This window comes from Panthera uncia (assembly GCF_023721935.1).
Source record: "Panthera uncia isolate 11264 chromosome C1 unlocalized genomic scaffold, Puncia_PCG_1.0 HiC_scaffold_4, whole genome shotgun sequence".
In the NCBI taxonomy this organism is placed as follows: Eukaryota; Metazoa; Chordata; class Mammalia; order Carnivora; family Felidae; genus Panthera; species Panthera uncia.
Window position 1 is genome coordinate 50562354 of NW_026057585.1, and position 16987 is coordinate 50579340.

Genomic DNA, 16987 nt, shown 5'->3' on the forward strand with positions numbered 1-16987 from the left:
CAGTAATACTTGGAATCATATATACTACTGCTGAGGACAGATGTGGCATTAACCTGGATGCAGAAATAGCTGCATGAAATTGGTCCACAAAAACAAAAGGAACCCTCCTATATTGTACTTGATTGACATTGGAAACATCCATGCCAAGCCAACAGTCTGTGTTCTGATTATGCAGAAAAGAGGCAAAAAGAAAATTAGCTAAGAAGTTGGAATATATTTACTGTTTCATGAAATTCAGTTTTCCTGAAAACATCTTACAAAGGTACTTGCTACTCACTCCTTGAATTACACACAATAAATACAAAGCATGTATTGAAGAGACTGAAGTAATTTCAATTAAGTCTCATCAAAATCAATACTATGTAATTATTATTAAGAATTCATTTCCAGACATTTTCACTGCCATTATTACTTAGATGTTTTGAAGCTGCAGGAAGAGATAATATGTGAATGTATAACTGGTCTTGGAGCCATTAATTTAGTAGATTAAAAATGTCAGAATATCATCTCTCTCTTCCATTTGTAACCGTGAAATAGCTGGAACTACCATATTTTGAACGGTATTGTTCAGGCATGATTTTGTTTTTGTTGTTTTTCTCCCCCTAAACCTGTTATTAAAGTTATGTGCTGCCTCCCAGTGGAGATATTTCAGAACGCACAGAGAAAAAGAAGGCTTCCGGTATACATTATTTCAGGGTATACAATTTGGACATTTGTTCTTTTGTTTGTTTTTTTTCCCTCATTCTTTCAACAAATATTTATTGCTCACAGTGGGCAGGCTGGCAACACAAAGAAAAATCCTATTCCCTGTGCTCAAGAAACAAGATATTGAAAACAAGATGAAATATGCATAAAGGCTCACTTGGCTGGGAACTTTCTGCCTCAAAATGTCTAAAGGATGTTTTCATGAATGTTATGTTTAAGAGAAAAAGCATACCAACTCTTCCCCTATCACTAGAAGGTGGAAGTTGTCTGGTAAGGTAATTTAATTTTGTGGTCAGTTTATAGCAAGTTTGCTGGATTTTTATGTACCTTTGAGATATTTTATTCACATTATTGGCCCCATCTTACTAGCCAAAGGAAGGTTATAATAGAAAGAAAGGTCAAGATTTTCATAATTTTGAAATTTTGAAATTTCATAATTTTCATACATTTTAATAAGTGAAAGAGGAGAGAAATGGTATGTGTTCTTGTAGCATACATTTTTTTAAGAGTAGGAATGATCCTGAAGGACAAAAAGTAAACCACACAACCTGTGAAATGTCAAGCTCTGATGTGATTGAAGATAATCCAGAAAAGGTGTCTGACAAAATAGAATAATTTTGAGTGTGTGGACAGAAAATCAGAGTGTCTGAGGCCCACTAAACTAAGGCTTACTCAAGAGAAGGTGAGGTTAAAGTCAAAGACAGCTGATGAAAATTCTGTTGCAGCTCCTGGATGAATGGATAGATTCAAAGTCATATTACCCTTGGCAATCATCACTCAGGTGAGGCTGAGGGTTTGGGTGCCATGGTTACTGCTACAGTACTATGGAGATCATGAAGGAGGACTGTGGTCTATCTCAACAGATTTTCAACACAAATTAAAGTATTATTTCTTTATTTTTCTCTTAAGGTTTGTTTGATTATTTATTTAGAGAGCATGAGTGGGAGTGGCAGAGAGCGAGGCAGACAGAGGATCTGAAGCGGGCTCCACACTGACAGCGGTGAGCACCATGTGGGGCTTGAACTCATGAACCCGTGAAATCATGACCTGAGCCAAAGTCAGCTGCTCAATCGACTAAGCCAACTAGGCACCCCTTTTCCTTCCTTCCTTCCTTCCTTCCTTCCTTCCTTCCTTCTCTTTCTTTTCTTTCTTTCTTTTCTTTCTTTCTTTCTTTCTTTCTTTCTTTCTTTCTTTCTTTTTTTCTACAAATGCACAATTGAATGTTTCAGTAAGGAGGTAAACGCATGACTTGTTTTAAAAATTTGAAAATTTAAGAATTTTTATTTGCTGTAAATGTATCTTATGTCTACAAGATGAAAGTCCTTAGTCACCTAAACACATATGTGGATCTGTGAGCCTAACCTATCTGTGAGCAAAAGAACCTGCTTGTTCAGGAATTAGTACACTGCAACAATTGTTCATTCAAATGTTAAAAAAATATTTATTGAGTTGGTGTTATGTTCCAGGCACTATTCTAGGTTCTTAGGATACAAAAATGAAACACATGAACAAGATCTCTGCCCTCATGGAACTTAGTGAGAAGGGACAGAGAGTAGACAATAAAATACAAAACTAGTAAATGATGTATTATGTTAGAAAGTGATAAAAGCTACAGGGGAACGAAAAAAAATGCTTAGTTAAGGGGCCTTGAAAGTAGACGGAAGAGAGGGTGCTGTTTGCAATTTTAAATAGAACAGTCAAGATAGGCTTCCATTAGCAAAGGATTGAAGGAGGTGAGGAAAGGAGCCGGGTGGATATCTGGGGGAAGTGTGTCAGGGAGAGAGAAAAGTATATGCACAGGGTTTGAGACAGGAGGCTGCCTGGTATTTCTGAAGAAGTGCATAAAGGTCAGAGTAGCTGAAGTGGAGGGAGCAAGCAGGAGGGTGGAAAACGAGGTTACAAAGGTTTAGGCAGCTAGATCATGTAGAGCTTTGTGCACCATTGTAAAACCATGGCTTTTACTCTGATCAAGCGGGAGCCTATAGAGAGTTTTGAGCAGAGGAACAGCAAGATCCACTTTATATTTTACAATGATCACTCCAACTGCTATTTTGAGAATAGGCTGTAGGTTGGCATGTGTAAAAACAGGGAGGCCAGACAGGAAGCTTGTATAGTAATCCAAGTGAGAGATGACTGTAACTTCTATGGACTAAACTGTGTCTCTCCAAAATTCATATGTGGAAGACTTAATAGCCCCCCGCCCCCTCGTGTGCCTGTATTGGAGATACTGCCTTTAAGGAGGTTATTAAGGTTAAGTGAGGTCATAAGGGCTCTGGGTCAAAAATATTGGAGTTCTTACATAAGAGGAAGAGACACCAGGGTTCTCTCTCCACCATGTGAAGAAGCAGAGAAAAGGTATCCCTCTACAAGCCAGGAAGAGGTCAGTCACAAGAACCTGACCATGCTAGCATCCCAAGTTCAGACTTGCAGACTCCAGAACTGTGAAAAAAAAATCTATTGTTTAAGCTGCCTGATCCATGGTATTTTGTTATGGCAGCTTGAGCCGACTAACACAGTGACTCAGACTGAGATGGTAGTGGTGGGGGGTAGTGGTCAGTAGTTGGGTTCTGTATATATCTTCAAAGTTGATTCAACAGAATTTCCTGTGAATGGGAAGGGGGACATTTAGATAAAGAATTAAGTTGTGAGGATGCTGAGTTTGAGGCGGTTACCATGTACTAACGTGAAAGGTCAATAGGCAGTTAGATATATGAGCCTGGGGTTTGGGAGACACGTTAAGGGCTGGAGATATAAATTTGGGCATATAGCACCATGTCTCAGTGACTATCCTGGAGGAGATTCCTGGGGGGATAACTGCAGAATAAGAGAAGAGGGCAAAGGACTGCTCTCTGAGGCATCCAACATTAAGAAACTTAGGAGAAGTGCAGGGAGCAGGAATACTGACAAGGTGGCCCCATCAGGTAGAAAGAAAACAGGAGAGTGTGTGTTCTGAAGCCAAGTGAAGACATTTTTCCAGGGGAAAGGAATGATCAGTGGACAGCCTCAAATATTGAGAGGTCAAGTAAGATGAGGACTGACCACTGACTGGATCAGTAACGTGAGAGTCATTATGATCTTGACAAAAGCACTACCACAAGCCCAGGGACAGCCTGTTTTGTTCACCGTGGTATCTTTAGCACCTAGCACAATGCCATGACCCAGGTAACAAGAATGTGTTTAATGAATACACGAAATGACTCTGTAGTCATTATTATTCTCATTTTATAGGTGATATATTAAGACTCAAAGAATATTAAATAGTAGCTGGTTAAGCAGATCTGGGACTCAAACACAGGCCTCATTTGATTCCAAAGTTCTATGTGATAATAATAGTTAATACTCGCTCTGTTTTTAGATGTGCCAAGAACCATTCTAGGTGTTTCCATATATTGTTTTAAATTCTCACCACACCCCAAAGCAACAATTACCATTTTTAACCCATTTTATAGAAGAAGAAGCTGAGGAAAAGAGGGTTTAATAACTTATGCAAGACAAGCACCTTAAGTGTTCAAGCTGGAATTTGACCCCAGCCAGTCTGTGTAGAACAGATCTCTGAGCCACTCCATTTTCCTCCGTGGTTATGCTGCTACTATTCCATTCACTCCTTTAGAAATACTGCACTAGTTAGCCAGGGATGCCATGACAAAGCCTCACAGACTAGGTGCTTGAACCACAGGAATTTATCATCTCAGTTCTGGAGACTGGAGGTCTGAGAACAAGGCGTTAGCTGGACTGGTTCCTTCTAAAGGCCATGGAAGGAAGGGTCTATTCCAGGATTCTGTCCTTGGCTTGTAGATAGCCATCTTCACATCCTCTCCCCCTACATGTATCTGTGTCCAAATTTTCTTTTCGTAGAAGGATACCAGTCATATTGGATTACAACATATCCTAATGAACACATTTAAATTTAACTACCTCTTTTGGGGCGTCTGGGTGGCTCAGTCAGTTAAGCGTCCAACTTTGGTTCAGGTCATGATCTTGTGATTCATGAGTTTGAGCTCTGCATTGGGTTCTGTGCTGACAGCTCGGAGCCTGGAGCCTGCTTCAGATTCTGTGTCTCCCTCTCTCTCTGCCCCTCCCCTGTTTGTGCTCCATCTCTCTCTCTCTCTCTCTCTCAAAAATAAACACAAAAAAATAAATTTAACTACTTCTTTAAAGACGCAGTTACCAAATAAGGTCACATTTGAAGCACTGGAGATGAGGACTTCAACATATGTGTTCAGCAGGGATCGGGCAGTTGGTGTGGGGAGCACACAATTCAGCCCGTATAACAAATACAAACACTGTCATGTTGTCTCTAAATTCTAAGGTCACAGAACTACAGATTCTTTGCCCTGTCATCTGGGAGTTGTGATAATTTGGCAAGTCACTTTACCATGCCAAGTGTCGGTCTCCTCAAAGTATGGGAGAATAAGGTATGCACATACTTATTTTTTCTCAATACTGTTTTATTTGCTGAATGGATATTTGTTTTTATTCTTATTTGCCCAGCAAATACCAACATTTGGTTATCAGTCTCCCTTCTTATATTTTGCGATTCAGATGGATGCAAATGGTATCTTGTTTTAATTTGCATTTTTCTCATGCTAAGGGAGTTCGAGCATCTCTTTATATTCTGTTTTTTGAGTGTCTCTTCATATTCTGCTTAGCCATTTGGGCTTAGCTTCTGCAAACTGCTATTTATCTCCTCTATTTTTTTATTGTCAATGTGCATGATTTAAAAAAAAAACACGTATCTTCTGCTGGCCTATTAACTATGTCTATTATATTTTTTATTGAACAGATATACTAAGTTTTATTGTAGTTATGTTTATCAAGTTGTTTTTTTATAGTTTTGTTTTTTCATTTTGGAATCTTATTTAAGAAATCTTTTCCTACCCACAGAACACAAAGATATTCTCCTATACTTTCTTCTTTTCACTTTCTCGATTTCCACATTTCAGGCTTCCATGTAGAATCCACTATGTAAATGGTATAAGGGAAGAATCCACCTCATTTTCCTTCCTCTACTGAGCCAGTTTTCTCCCAACACAATCTATCAAAAAATCCATAATTTCCTCACTGCTCATACATGATGCTTCCATATATTCATGGGTCTATTTCTGAATTCTCTATGTGTTCCATTGGTCTGTTTCTCTGTTCATGCACCTATCTCTCTATTCCTGCGTTTATTATCATTTTTACTTACTACAACTTTGTGGTGTATCTTAATACTGGATCACATTCCCAGGGCAGTTTTGACAAAGGTGCCAGTGAAGGATTATGTACAAAGATGTTCTACATGGCATGTGAAAGCCAACCTGGATGCTCATCCATAGAGGGATGGGTACAAACATATGTGATGGATACATATTAAGAACTACTATGCTGTAGTAAGAAGCAAAGAGCTACCACAGTTACATGAGTAAATTTAAAAAATAAAATACTGAATGACATATATGAAATTTAGAAAACAAAATGAGGTTTATAGCGCAACACCATTTATGTAAGTCAAAATCTTTGGTAAGTGCTTGTTTTGTATTCTTTTATAAGGTGGTCAGTCAGGTGTGGCACAAAAGGAGACAGAGGAAAACACAGTTTACTATACTCACAGGTCCTAGAGATGAGAGACATGCCGTGCCGTGCCACCAGAGTGTCAAGATGCAGAGGACAGAAGCAGGGAAGAGACAGGGCTAGACCCTTTATTGGGGTTTCAGAGGGAAAGGCAAAACTGGGCATGGAAAGCAGTTCAAGACTGGCTAGTCTGAATAATTTCGATGAGCTCTAAGCTATAGAAGGATCCCTAGTTGCCTGGTACTTGGCTCTAGGCTGATTAAGGCAGAGGAATACTGAATGCTGGATGTCAGAGGTCAGATAGAGGGGAACTGGCTCTGGGTTGAATAGTTTGCATGTATGTCTAAGGCATGTTCCCTGCTGAGACCTTGGCTATCTTTAAGAATTGGTTAGACCTGAGAAGGGCAGTGTCTCCCCAGTCAGAAAGGTTTTTTAAAATGTCAAAACATCATGGGATGCCTGGGTGGCTCAGTCTGTTAAGCATCCAACTCTTGATTTCTGCTCAGGTCATGATCTCACGGTTCGTGGGTTCAAGCCACTTGTTGGGCTCTAAACTGACAGTGCGAGCCTTCTTGGAGTTCTCTCTGTCTCTTTTCTCTCTCTCTGCCCTTTCCCTGCTCTCTCTCTCTTTCTCTCTCTCAAAATAAATATTTAAATGTCAAAACATCATAATACACAGAAATTAAATGCATATATATATATATAATACAATACTTAGATATGTATATTTTTGTAGCATATGTAGTGATGTGTGTACTATGGGTGCCTTTTGAGAGTTGAGAATGAAGTGTGGATGGGGAAGAAGGGGGACAATCAGGTAAACACCAGAGGTCTCGCCCACATTGGTGTGACAATGTGCTATGGAATGAGGAATATTTTCAACTCAACTCTGCTCCTGAGAGAAATAAGATAATAAATGAGATAACTAGAGATCATAAAAGTATCTTCTCTAGTTAACCCACAGGATTTTCATGAGAATCATATGGGTATTGTATGTGAAGCAGTTTAATAATCTATCAAGTACAATGTAATATTAGTTTTTATTGTGGTTTAATTTAGGAATATGAACACTTCTGTTTTCTCAAGCTTCTCTCTCTTTGGAGGGGGAGAGCTATATCTCATCCAGGTCTTTTGGGGGGCTTTAACTTTATTTAGATGGCAACAGCACTTACCAAAATCAGGAAACCGGTCGGGCAACATCATTTTTAACTGCACATAAGCAACTCACAGTAGTATAGGTGGAAATTGTAGAATAAATTCATCACACTTAAAATTACTTGTTCACCACCTATCCCACCAGATTATAAACTCCACGAGAGGCAGGATTATTGGGCTCACTATGCTGGGTTCACCACCCAGCATAGTGCCTACAATGTACTCATTTGTCAATAAATATTCATTTCCAGTGAAGTAATCAATGCAGCATTTTCCATTTTTTCAGAAAAACAAATTACCTGGTGGCCTTTCAGTTTACTTGAAAAATGACCTTCTCCAGGGTAGAACCCTACAGTTGGTTACTGTTATATGCCTAACATGTGGCACAATAATTGGCACGGAGTAGAAGCCCAGTAAACCTTGAATAAATGAATAAGTGGAAGGACATAGTGTGGCCTAACCAGGGTGTTAGATGCCACCAGTGGGTTTAATCAGAGAGCCATACTCAAAGTCCTTGTAACATGACATCACTGTAATTTTGGTTTGAGACAAAAGAAAGACTTTTTAGTCCCCAGCTTTAGGCTGACCTACTAGTCCAACTACCGGCCTCAGAGAAAATAATCCTGGCTATCATGTCACATTATCCTGGGAAAGTAACTTAACCTCAGGCTTCTGTTTCCACTTTAAGAACATGAGAGTTGCCCATCTGTTCAAATACTGTTTGAAGACTGCCAAAGGCTGAACTTCTAACAAGAAAGATGTCATTGTCAATACCTGCTCTTAACCACGGATGGGAAACAGAAGGTTCAGGTGAATGAATAGAAGAGTTTCATTAATGTAAGTTACACATAGATAGCCAATTTTCAGAGAATGAGAATACTTGCCTGTACACAAAAGCCCATTTTGCCACTTGCTAATTCCGTAGCTTTGGAACCTTAACATTTCTAAGCACCTGTTGCTTCATTTGTAAAATGGGAATGATAATAACATTTATCTTATAAAGCAGGGTTGGCTAACAGTCCTGTAAAATGCCATTTAACAAATATTTTGGCTCCGTGGGTCTGATGGTATCTATCACAACTACTCCACTCTATAGTGTGAAAGCAGCCAGAGACAACACCTACATGGAGAGGCGTGGCTGTGTTCCAATAAAAGTTTATTTGTGGATACTGAAATTTGCACTTTTAATAATTTTCACATGATAAAAAATATTATTAATTTTTTTTCAATCATGTATAAACCATACTTCGCTGGGGAACCATACAAAACCAAGTGGTAGGTTGGACCTGGTGCTTGGGCCATAGTTTGTCACCTACTGCTGCAGAGCTTCTGTGAGACTTAAACGTTAGCTATTTATCAGCCTCATTACTATTTATTATTTAAATGAAAAAAAACAAACAAGATTCAAAATTACAGGTGCAGTGTGATGTCAACTATATAGGTATACAAAGAAGTTGTGCCAACATGCTAGCAGTTATGATGTTGGGAGAGTAAGAGTCAGCTTAAGATGTTTCTTCTTTTAAAAATAAAACAGGGATGTTTGTGTGGCTCAGTTAGCTAAGCATCTGACTATTGATTTAGGCTCAGGTCATGGTCTCGTGGTTCATGGGATTGAGGCCTGCACTGGGCTCTGTGCTGACAGTGCGAGGCCTGCTTGGAATTCTCTCCCTCTCTCTCTCTCTTTGCCCCTCCCCTGCTCTCTCTCTCTCTCTTTCTCTCTCTCTCAAAAATAAATAAACATTAGAAGAATAAAAATAAAACATAAAAATTGCATTACAAAGAAATATAATTTAAGTAAAAAGATCCAGCCCTAAAAACAGTTAACAATCCCCAAAGGCAAGGGAATTAAAAGCAAAAATGAACTACTGGGACCTTATGAAGATAAAAAGCTTCTGCACAGCAAAGGAAACAACCAACAAAACTAAAAGGAAACCAACGGAATGGGAAAAGATATTTGTAAATGATGTATCAGACAAAGGGCCAGTATCCAGAATCTATAAAGAGCTCACCAAACTCCACACCCGAAAAACAAATAACCCAGTGAAGAAATGGGCAGAAAACATGAATAGACACTTTCTAAAGAAGACATCCGGATGGCCAACAGGCACATGAAAAGATGTTCAACATCGTTCCTCATCAGGGAAATACAAATCAAAACCACACTCAGATATCACCTCACGCCAGTCAGAGTGGCCAAAATGAACAAATCGGGAGACTATAGATGCTGGAGAGGATGTGGAGAAACGGGAGCCCTCTTGCACTGTTGGTGGGAATGCAAATTTGTGCAGCCACTCTGGAAAAGAGGGTGGAGGTTCCTCAAAAAATTAAAAATAGACCTATCCTATGACCCAGCAATAGCACTGCTAGGAATTTACCCAAGGGATACAGGAGTACTGATGCATAGGGGCACTTGTACCCCAATGTTTATAGCAGCACTTTCAACAATAGCCACATTATGGAAAGAGCCTAAATGTCCATCAACTGATGAATGGATAAAGAAATTGTGGTTTATATACACAATGGAGTACTACGTGGTAATGAGAAAGAATGAAATATGGCCTTTTGTAGCAATGTGGATGGAACTGGAGAGTGTGATGCTAAGTGAAATAAGCCATACAGAGAAAGACAGATACCATATGTTTTCACTCTTATGTGGATTCTGAGAAACTTAACAGAAACCCATGGGGGAGGGGAAGGAAAAAAAAAGAGGTTAGAGAGGGAGAGAGCCAAAGCATAAGAGACTCTTAAAAACTGAGAACAAACTGAGGGTTGATGGGGGGTGGGAGGGAGGGAAGGGTGGGTGATGGGTATTGAGGAGGGCACCTTTTGGGATGAGCACTGGGTGTTGTATGGAAACCAATTTGACAATAAATTTCATATATTGAAAAAAAATAAAATAAATGGATTTAAAAAACCAAAAAACAATAATTATAGTGAATATAAATTCAATCTTCCTTTCACAATTCAGAAGGCACTTCAGATATTCATTATGCCCAAAGATCAATGGTAAGAATTAGTTACTACTGTAAAAGACTGTAGACAGAGAAACCAAGAATGGAAGGCTGAATCTATGCTGATCTTACATCACACCCAAGAAGCAGCTTTCCAAGTAGGTCTACTTCCTACTCTTCTTTGCCCTCCTTATCAGTGTGTTTACTGCTATAAAGGCAAATAAGTCCATAATCTAACAAGAGCAACAGACAAGAAAACAGCCAAATCCAGTAGCATGTAGAAGAGAAAAGCAACAGGAGCAGAAAGGAAGAACATCCAACTCAACCCAATCACTGGAAGTGGAAGTGGTTGTAGTTGAGTAGTTAGAGAGCGCTTCCTGGAAAGATGAAGGTGGAGCTAACTCCTCGAGGAGGAGGAGAAGGAAGCCAGAGTGTAAGAAGAGCATTTCAGACAAGGGCACCCCATGGGAAAGCAACATGTGGCAATGGCTGGAGGCAAGGCAGAGCACTGAAGGATTATAAATGTGGAAGTTGAGTATGACTGGAGAGTAGGATGCAAGCAGGATAGTGGAGAACACAGTGCTAGACAAGCAGGCAAGGGTCTGTGGATCCTATATACCTTACTCATGATCTAGGACTGTACCCTAGTCATTAAATCATTTCTTGACCTGTAAGCCTCAGTTATTTGATGGTAAAATGGTGAGAATAAGATCTACCTGGTGGGATTAATGCTGGGGAGATTAAATGAGGTAATGTACATAAAAAATGAGCATATTTCAGGATAGGCTTTATACTATTGAAATCAGTTTAATCAAAAATTGTTTTTAAATAACTTTCAAATGAAAGGTATGTGCTTTCCCATAAAACTGCAAATTCAAAACAATGTCTTCATTTGATAGCCACTGAGCTTTCGAATTTTTCTAGTACGTGAAGACTCATTTTGTAAAGGAAAATCACTTGTAGTCTGGTCTCAGTGAGTAAATAGGAGTTAGAGCACAGGATGCAGCCTCCCAAATGGCCTCTGCATTTGCAAAGGTATTTGGAAGCTGGTCATTTGACTTTTAAGGAAAAAGTATTAAAGTAGAGGATCCTTCCTGAATGTTTTGAGAGTTCAAATTTCTAACTTTGAAATACATCAATAAAATTATCAATTAAATGATAGCTAGTGAAAAATCTACCCTACTGTGTTGGTAAATATGATTTCTGTATTTTTGTTACTTTTGATTTGTATTTATATTTCATCAATTAAAAAAGAATGCTCTCTCTCTAAGGGCACCTGGGTGGCTTGGTCAGTTAAGTAACGGGCTCCTGATTTTGACTCAGGTCACGATCTCAGTGTTTGTGAGCTCCAGTCCTTTGTGGGGCTCTGTGCTGACAGCTCGGAGTCTGGAGCCTGCTTGGAATTCTCTCACCTTCTCTCTCTCCCCCTCCCCCACTCATGTGCAGGTTCCCCCCCCCCAAATAAATAAATAAATAAACTTAGAAAAGAGCGCTCCCTAATTATTTAAATTTGGCCATGTTCTGATTCTATATGACTTTCTAATTTTCCTTGAAAGGGAAGATGTAAATGAAAAAGATGCAAATAGGAATGACAGTTTAGTCTTCAGATAAGAGCAGGTTTTTTTTTAATTGCAGAAACATGATTTATGTTAGACTATTATAAATATTTTCTTTTTTTTAAAGGCTTATTTATTTTTGAGAGTGAGAGAGTGGGGTTGGAGCAGAGAGAGAGAGGGAGACACAGAATCCGAAGCAGGCTCCAGACTCAGAGCTGTCAGCACAGAGCCCGACGCAGGGCTTGAACTCACAAGCCGTGAGATCATGACCTGGGCCAAAGTTGAATGTTCAACTGACTGAGCCGCCCACCCAGGTGCCCTATATTATAAATATTTTCTTGAAAAAAGTTGAATTTAAGCTAACAGTTATTTTAAAATAATTTTATAAAGAACTCTTACACTAACCATAAGAGATTCTTAAAGATAGAGAACAAGCTGAGGGCTATGAAGGGAAGCGGGTGGGGGATGGGCTAGATGGGTGAGGGCTAGATGGCATTAAGGAGGGCACTTGTTTATGATGAGTGCTGGGTGTTGTATGTAAGTGATGAATCACTGAATTCTATTTCTCAAACCAATATCGCACTCTATAGTAACTAACTAGAACGTAAATACAAATTTGAAAAGAACAAAAACCTCTTACACTTAAATTGGGACTAGCAGCCAAAAGGGCTTAGGGTCAGAAGCAAAAGTTGTTGAAGTTAATTTTTCCCCCAGCTTTACTTCTGACATTAGGTGAGACTGCTACTCCATTACATCTCCTATCTGTGAAAAAGGCTGTATTTGTAATCCACAAACATCAGGGTTGGAAAGCAGACTTTTAAATAAGTACATTAATACACTCTGAAAGTGGAAAGATTTGATTTCAGAAATATAATGCAAATCTATTCCAGGTTTTCTGGTTTCTGCTCCACAGAACACACCAGCTCTTGCTGCCCAAACCATGGGGATTTCTATACCACATCCTCCAATCCCACAGAAATCGTTAAGAAAGAAAGTCTATTATATAAATTCATTGACCTCTGCGTCAGATAATTTGCTTTGTTTTCTTCCCAATGGCAGTCAAAAAGAAATGCCATGCAAGTATTAAAAATTAATTAATCTTTTTAAGAGAGCAAATGCAATATGCATCAAGAGCCAAAAAATGTACTTATTACCTTTTGACCCACTAATCATACTTCTGGAAAGAAAACAAGCAGAAACTTATTATATAGTGAAAAAGAAAAAAAAAAAGTGGAAACAGACTTAAAATGCCCAAGAATTGGGGCATGGCTAACTAGCCCAGAATTATAAACAGACAAAGTATTATGCAGCCATTTAAAGGGACACTATTGAAAATACATCACGAAATTTGTATAAAACAATGATAAATGCATTATATATATGTATATATACCCTATATATAGAGAGATTGTAAAATGCAAAATCTATTCATTGATATGATATTGAGAAGAATTTAAGAGACATGTAAGATGCAGCTTATCCACATCGCATATGGCATTTCTTTTGAGTAGATGATTTTTTTGGGGGTGCTCCTTGAAATAGTAAAAAGATGCTGCCGGAATCAACAGATCACTTAGATTTTCTCACTCTTGTTTTCTTTCTTTTGTAAAATATAGCCCCAAAAGGTGACCCGAATGTTGTACTTGCCCATTTTCTCTCTTTTTATGTCCCAAAGGAATTTGTTTCTTCTGATAAGCATTATGAATCGGTTTACTCAATAATCAAACTTAGGTTATTAGACATTCAGTTACTCACTTTTTGGTGCACCTGTGAAGTTCTTTCTGCCAGAATTCTTGACCACTTAGAGAAGACATACTTCCCCTTTTCTTCACAGAATGAGCCATTCTGTCTTTAGCAATGTCTGACATCATCATAGCCTATGGAAAGCAACTTTGTAAAATAGCAGATGGAAGATCTGAAAACATTTTAGTTAGTATAACACAGAGACTCATTCTAGATTAAAAAACACAGAATAGGGGTGCCTTGGTGGCTCAGTTGGTTAAGCATCCGACTTTGGCTCAGGTCATGATCTCATGGTCCGTGAGTTTGAGCCCCGCGTCAGGCTCTGTGCTGACAGCTCAGAGCCTGGAACCTGTTTCAGATTCTGTGTCTCCCTCTCTCTCTGACCCTCCCCCATTCATGCTGTCTCTCCCTGTCTCAAAAATAAATAAACGTTAAAAATATTTTAAAAAACTACAAAAAACAAAGAATAGTCTTCTACAATTTTTGAATGGGGATGTGCACTTTCCTTGAGAGTAATGAGTACATGTTGTTATTCTGATCAGTATAATTGGAAATATGATAACTCCTCTAACTTTTATCTGTGCAATAGTATAATTCACATAAGCAGATATTAAGCTTCAGCTAAATGCTTAATAGCAGAAGAGGTTAAGTCACTGAGAAATGATACCCTTGTGTGGAAGAAAGATATTCCATGTCAGAAAGCAGTATTTTTTATTGCCTCCCCCCCCAAATTAATCCTGATAAAAGTTGGCTAAGTAATATGTGTTGCTGTTGTTAGTACTTTAAAAATTAAAATTTTCTTCCCCAAAGGGTATTTTTTTCAAGCCAAAGAGATTTACTTTGTAAACAGCACACAGAACTTAACCTTAAGCAAAGTATTTTATTAGAAAACCTACTTCCTTTTCTCAAATGCTTGTCAAAAAGCTGCCAGTAGGAATGGATTCCCAGAATTTAGACTGTAGGTCTACTGCTCTATTGCCTACATAGAAATTTAGATAGTCATTTAAATTATTTTATAATCTGTAAATCTGAGAGCCCTAATAAGGAGACACTGTCCTAGACACTAAAAAGAACTAAAACAGAGTCCCTGCTTTCAAGGAGCTGGCAGTTGAGCGGGTAGGGCAGACAAGTATACAATCTAAAAACCTCAGCGTGATCAGCGGCAGAGTAGAGAGGCAAAGGGCACACAGATTTGGCAGAAGTATTGTGTGCTGGAAGGGAGGCAGTGAGGGGTGTGTGTGTGATTGTGTGCCTGTGTGAGTGTGTGCATGAGCGTGAGCATCCCTCTGTGGGTGTGTGCCTGTGTGGGCATGAGTGTGTGAGGCTGTGTGTATGAGTGTCGGTGTACATGGGTGTAAGTGTATGCCTGTGTGTACCCGTGTGTGCCCCTGTGTGTATGAGCTATTGATTATCTGTGCACCCAAGTGAGTGTGTGCCTGTGTGTCTGTGTGTGAGCCTTTGTGTGCTCTGTGTCTGTGTACTGAATGTGGGTGTGCGTCTTGTGTGTGTGCGGTGTGTGAGTGTGGGCATCTGTGTATGCTTGTGTGTATAAGTGTCTGTGTGTGTCTGTGTATATGACTGTGAGTGCCTACATGTGTCTATGCGTGTGGTAGGGCACACTGAACCTCATTAAGTGGGTCATTCAGGTTCTGATCCAAAGCGACACAGATAGACCTTGGTCTGCTCACTCGTTTCCAGAGTTGGGATCTAGAGGTCCCCAAGGGTGTGGCCGCCCAGTGTTGCCGGGCCTCAGTGCTGCAGAGGACTCATCGCTCTCAAGGAGCAGACCAAGCTGGCCAGCTCTGTACTAGGCATCACCCTAAAGCTCAGACATGCAGGAGGTCCGAAGGGGGGTGGGGGGTGGAGGGGGTGGGGACGAAAGGCCAAGACTTACTTCCAGTGATTTGGGGCCACTTTCTCCCATTTGTCGTGGGGAGGAGGGGTAGGCTTCAGGGAGGCCAAAGCCAGCGCAGACAGGCCATTTCTTACCACAGGGCCCTCCCTCCTCGGCAACCCTCCCACCTGCTCTATCTTCTCCGCTCCCACCCCCAGGCGCCACGGAGAGTGAGCGCTTACCCACAGCAGCGCTGGAGCCGCGGCTCCGCCAGGGCCCTCCTGGACCTCCCTCTCCTCCACTGCGGGAGCCTGCGGCGCACGGCGAGGCCGCCGCCGCCCGCGTCTCCCTCCGCCTGCGGCCGCCCGCGCACTCCCCGTGTGCTCCGCGCCGGGTCTCCAGGGTGACTTCCTCAAACAGACTCCTCTGCCCGCCCGGGGAGGGGCATAGTAGCTGCGTGGTCCTCTGAGCTGCCCTAAGGATTAAGGATCTCATCGTCTCTGCCCAGCGGAGGACGCCCTGAGCCCGTTTGTGCCCCGGGGTGGCTGTGAGCTGGAGGGAACCGGTTCATCCTACGGCGAGGTCCTCTGGGACCCAAGCAGCAGCCCACGGAGCCCTCATCCAGGTCCCTTTTCCCTGAACGCCAGGGGCAGGAGTGCGGTTTCCTGGGGCAGGAAATCTGAGGCACAAAGAGAAAGTAGAGCCCCCCCTTCGCTTTCCCAGATCCCCAGATCCCTGAGGCTCCAAGGTACAGATACGCCATCAGAGGGATAATTTGTTGAGAGCTAATATTTACCAGATACTTGGAAAACAGCTTCCGTTTTATTTAGTTGTCCCAACAAGTCTGTCAAGGGAAGGTTGTTAACCTTTTACAGATAGAGAAAATTGAGATTCTGAGATCTTAAATAACATGCGCAGGGCCGTGCAGCGTATGGATTTATCTCCTGTGCCTTGCAAATACGGCTCCTTCACTTTCCTTAACAGTTCTCTTCCCAACCTCTTAAAGTTTAAGAAGCTTTGAAATGGAGGCTGTTTGGGCTTGAGGAGCCACCTGCCGTATCTAATAGGCCCTTCGTCCTTAATTTCCTTAATAATTAACTCCAGGCTCCTTCCCTCAACCCAAAGCAAACAAACCAAACCCTTGAAAGAACCTTACATAGTGCACAATCACTGGAGATAGAAATAAAATAATGCCTCTAAGTCACTAGCTTGGCACATGTCCCTTGATTGAGTGCTCAGTGCAGTCAGCATTAGCTTACAATAGCAATACACTGGGATAACCGTAGAGCCAGAGAAAGATCAATAAAGTGTTCTGGTTCCATCCCAATGCCTATTCATAGACAAATAAGAACAGGAAAGGATTGTTTATTGAGTGTCTACTATGTAGTAGGCAGGAACTATTAGGTGACTGATAAAGATTATCTCATTTAAACTGTTCGTTGGCCCCATGATAAAGGAACATTAACTCCATTTTTTTTTTTTTTTTTTTT

At 40.5% G+C, this 16987-nt stretch overlaps 1 protein-coding gene across 1 annotated transcript in view; it reads right to left on the reverse strand.

Moving 5' to 3' along the window:
* DYNLT5 (dynein light chain Tctex-type family member 5) overlaps positions 1-15924 on the reverse strand; it is a 30246-nt gene extending 14322 nt beyond the window's left edge. The window contains exons 1-2 of the mRNA XM_049618529.1: positions 15740-15924; positions 13676-13797 (exon numbers count right to left, since the gene is read on the reverse strand). Coding sequence (XP_049474486.1) covers positions 13676-13794 — 119 coding nt within the window. The 5' untranslated portion in view covers positions 13795-13797; positions 15740-15924. The remainder of the gene's footprint in view (positions 1-13675; positions 13798-15739) is intronic.
* Positions 15925-16987: the final 1063 nt, after the last annotated feature.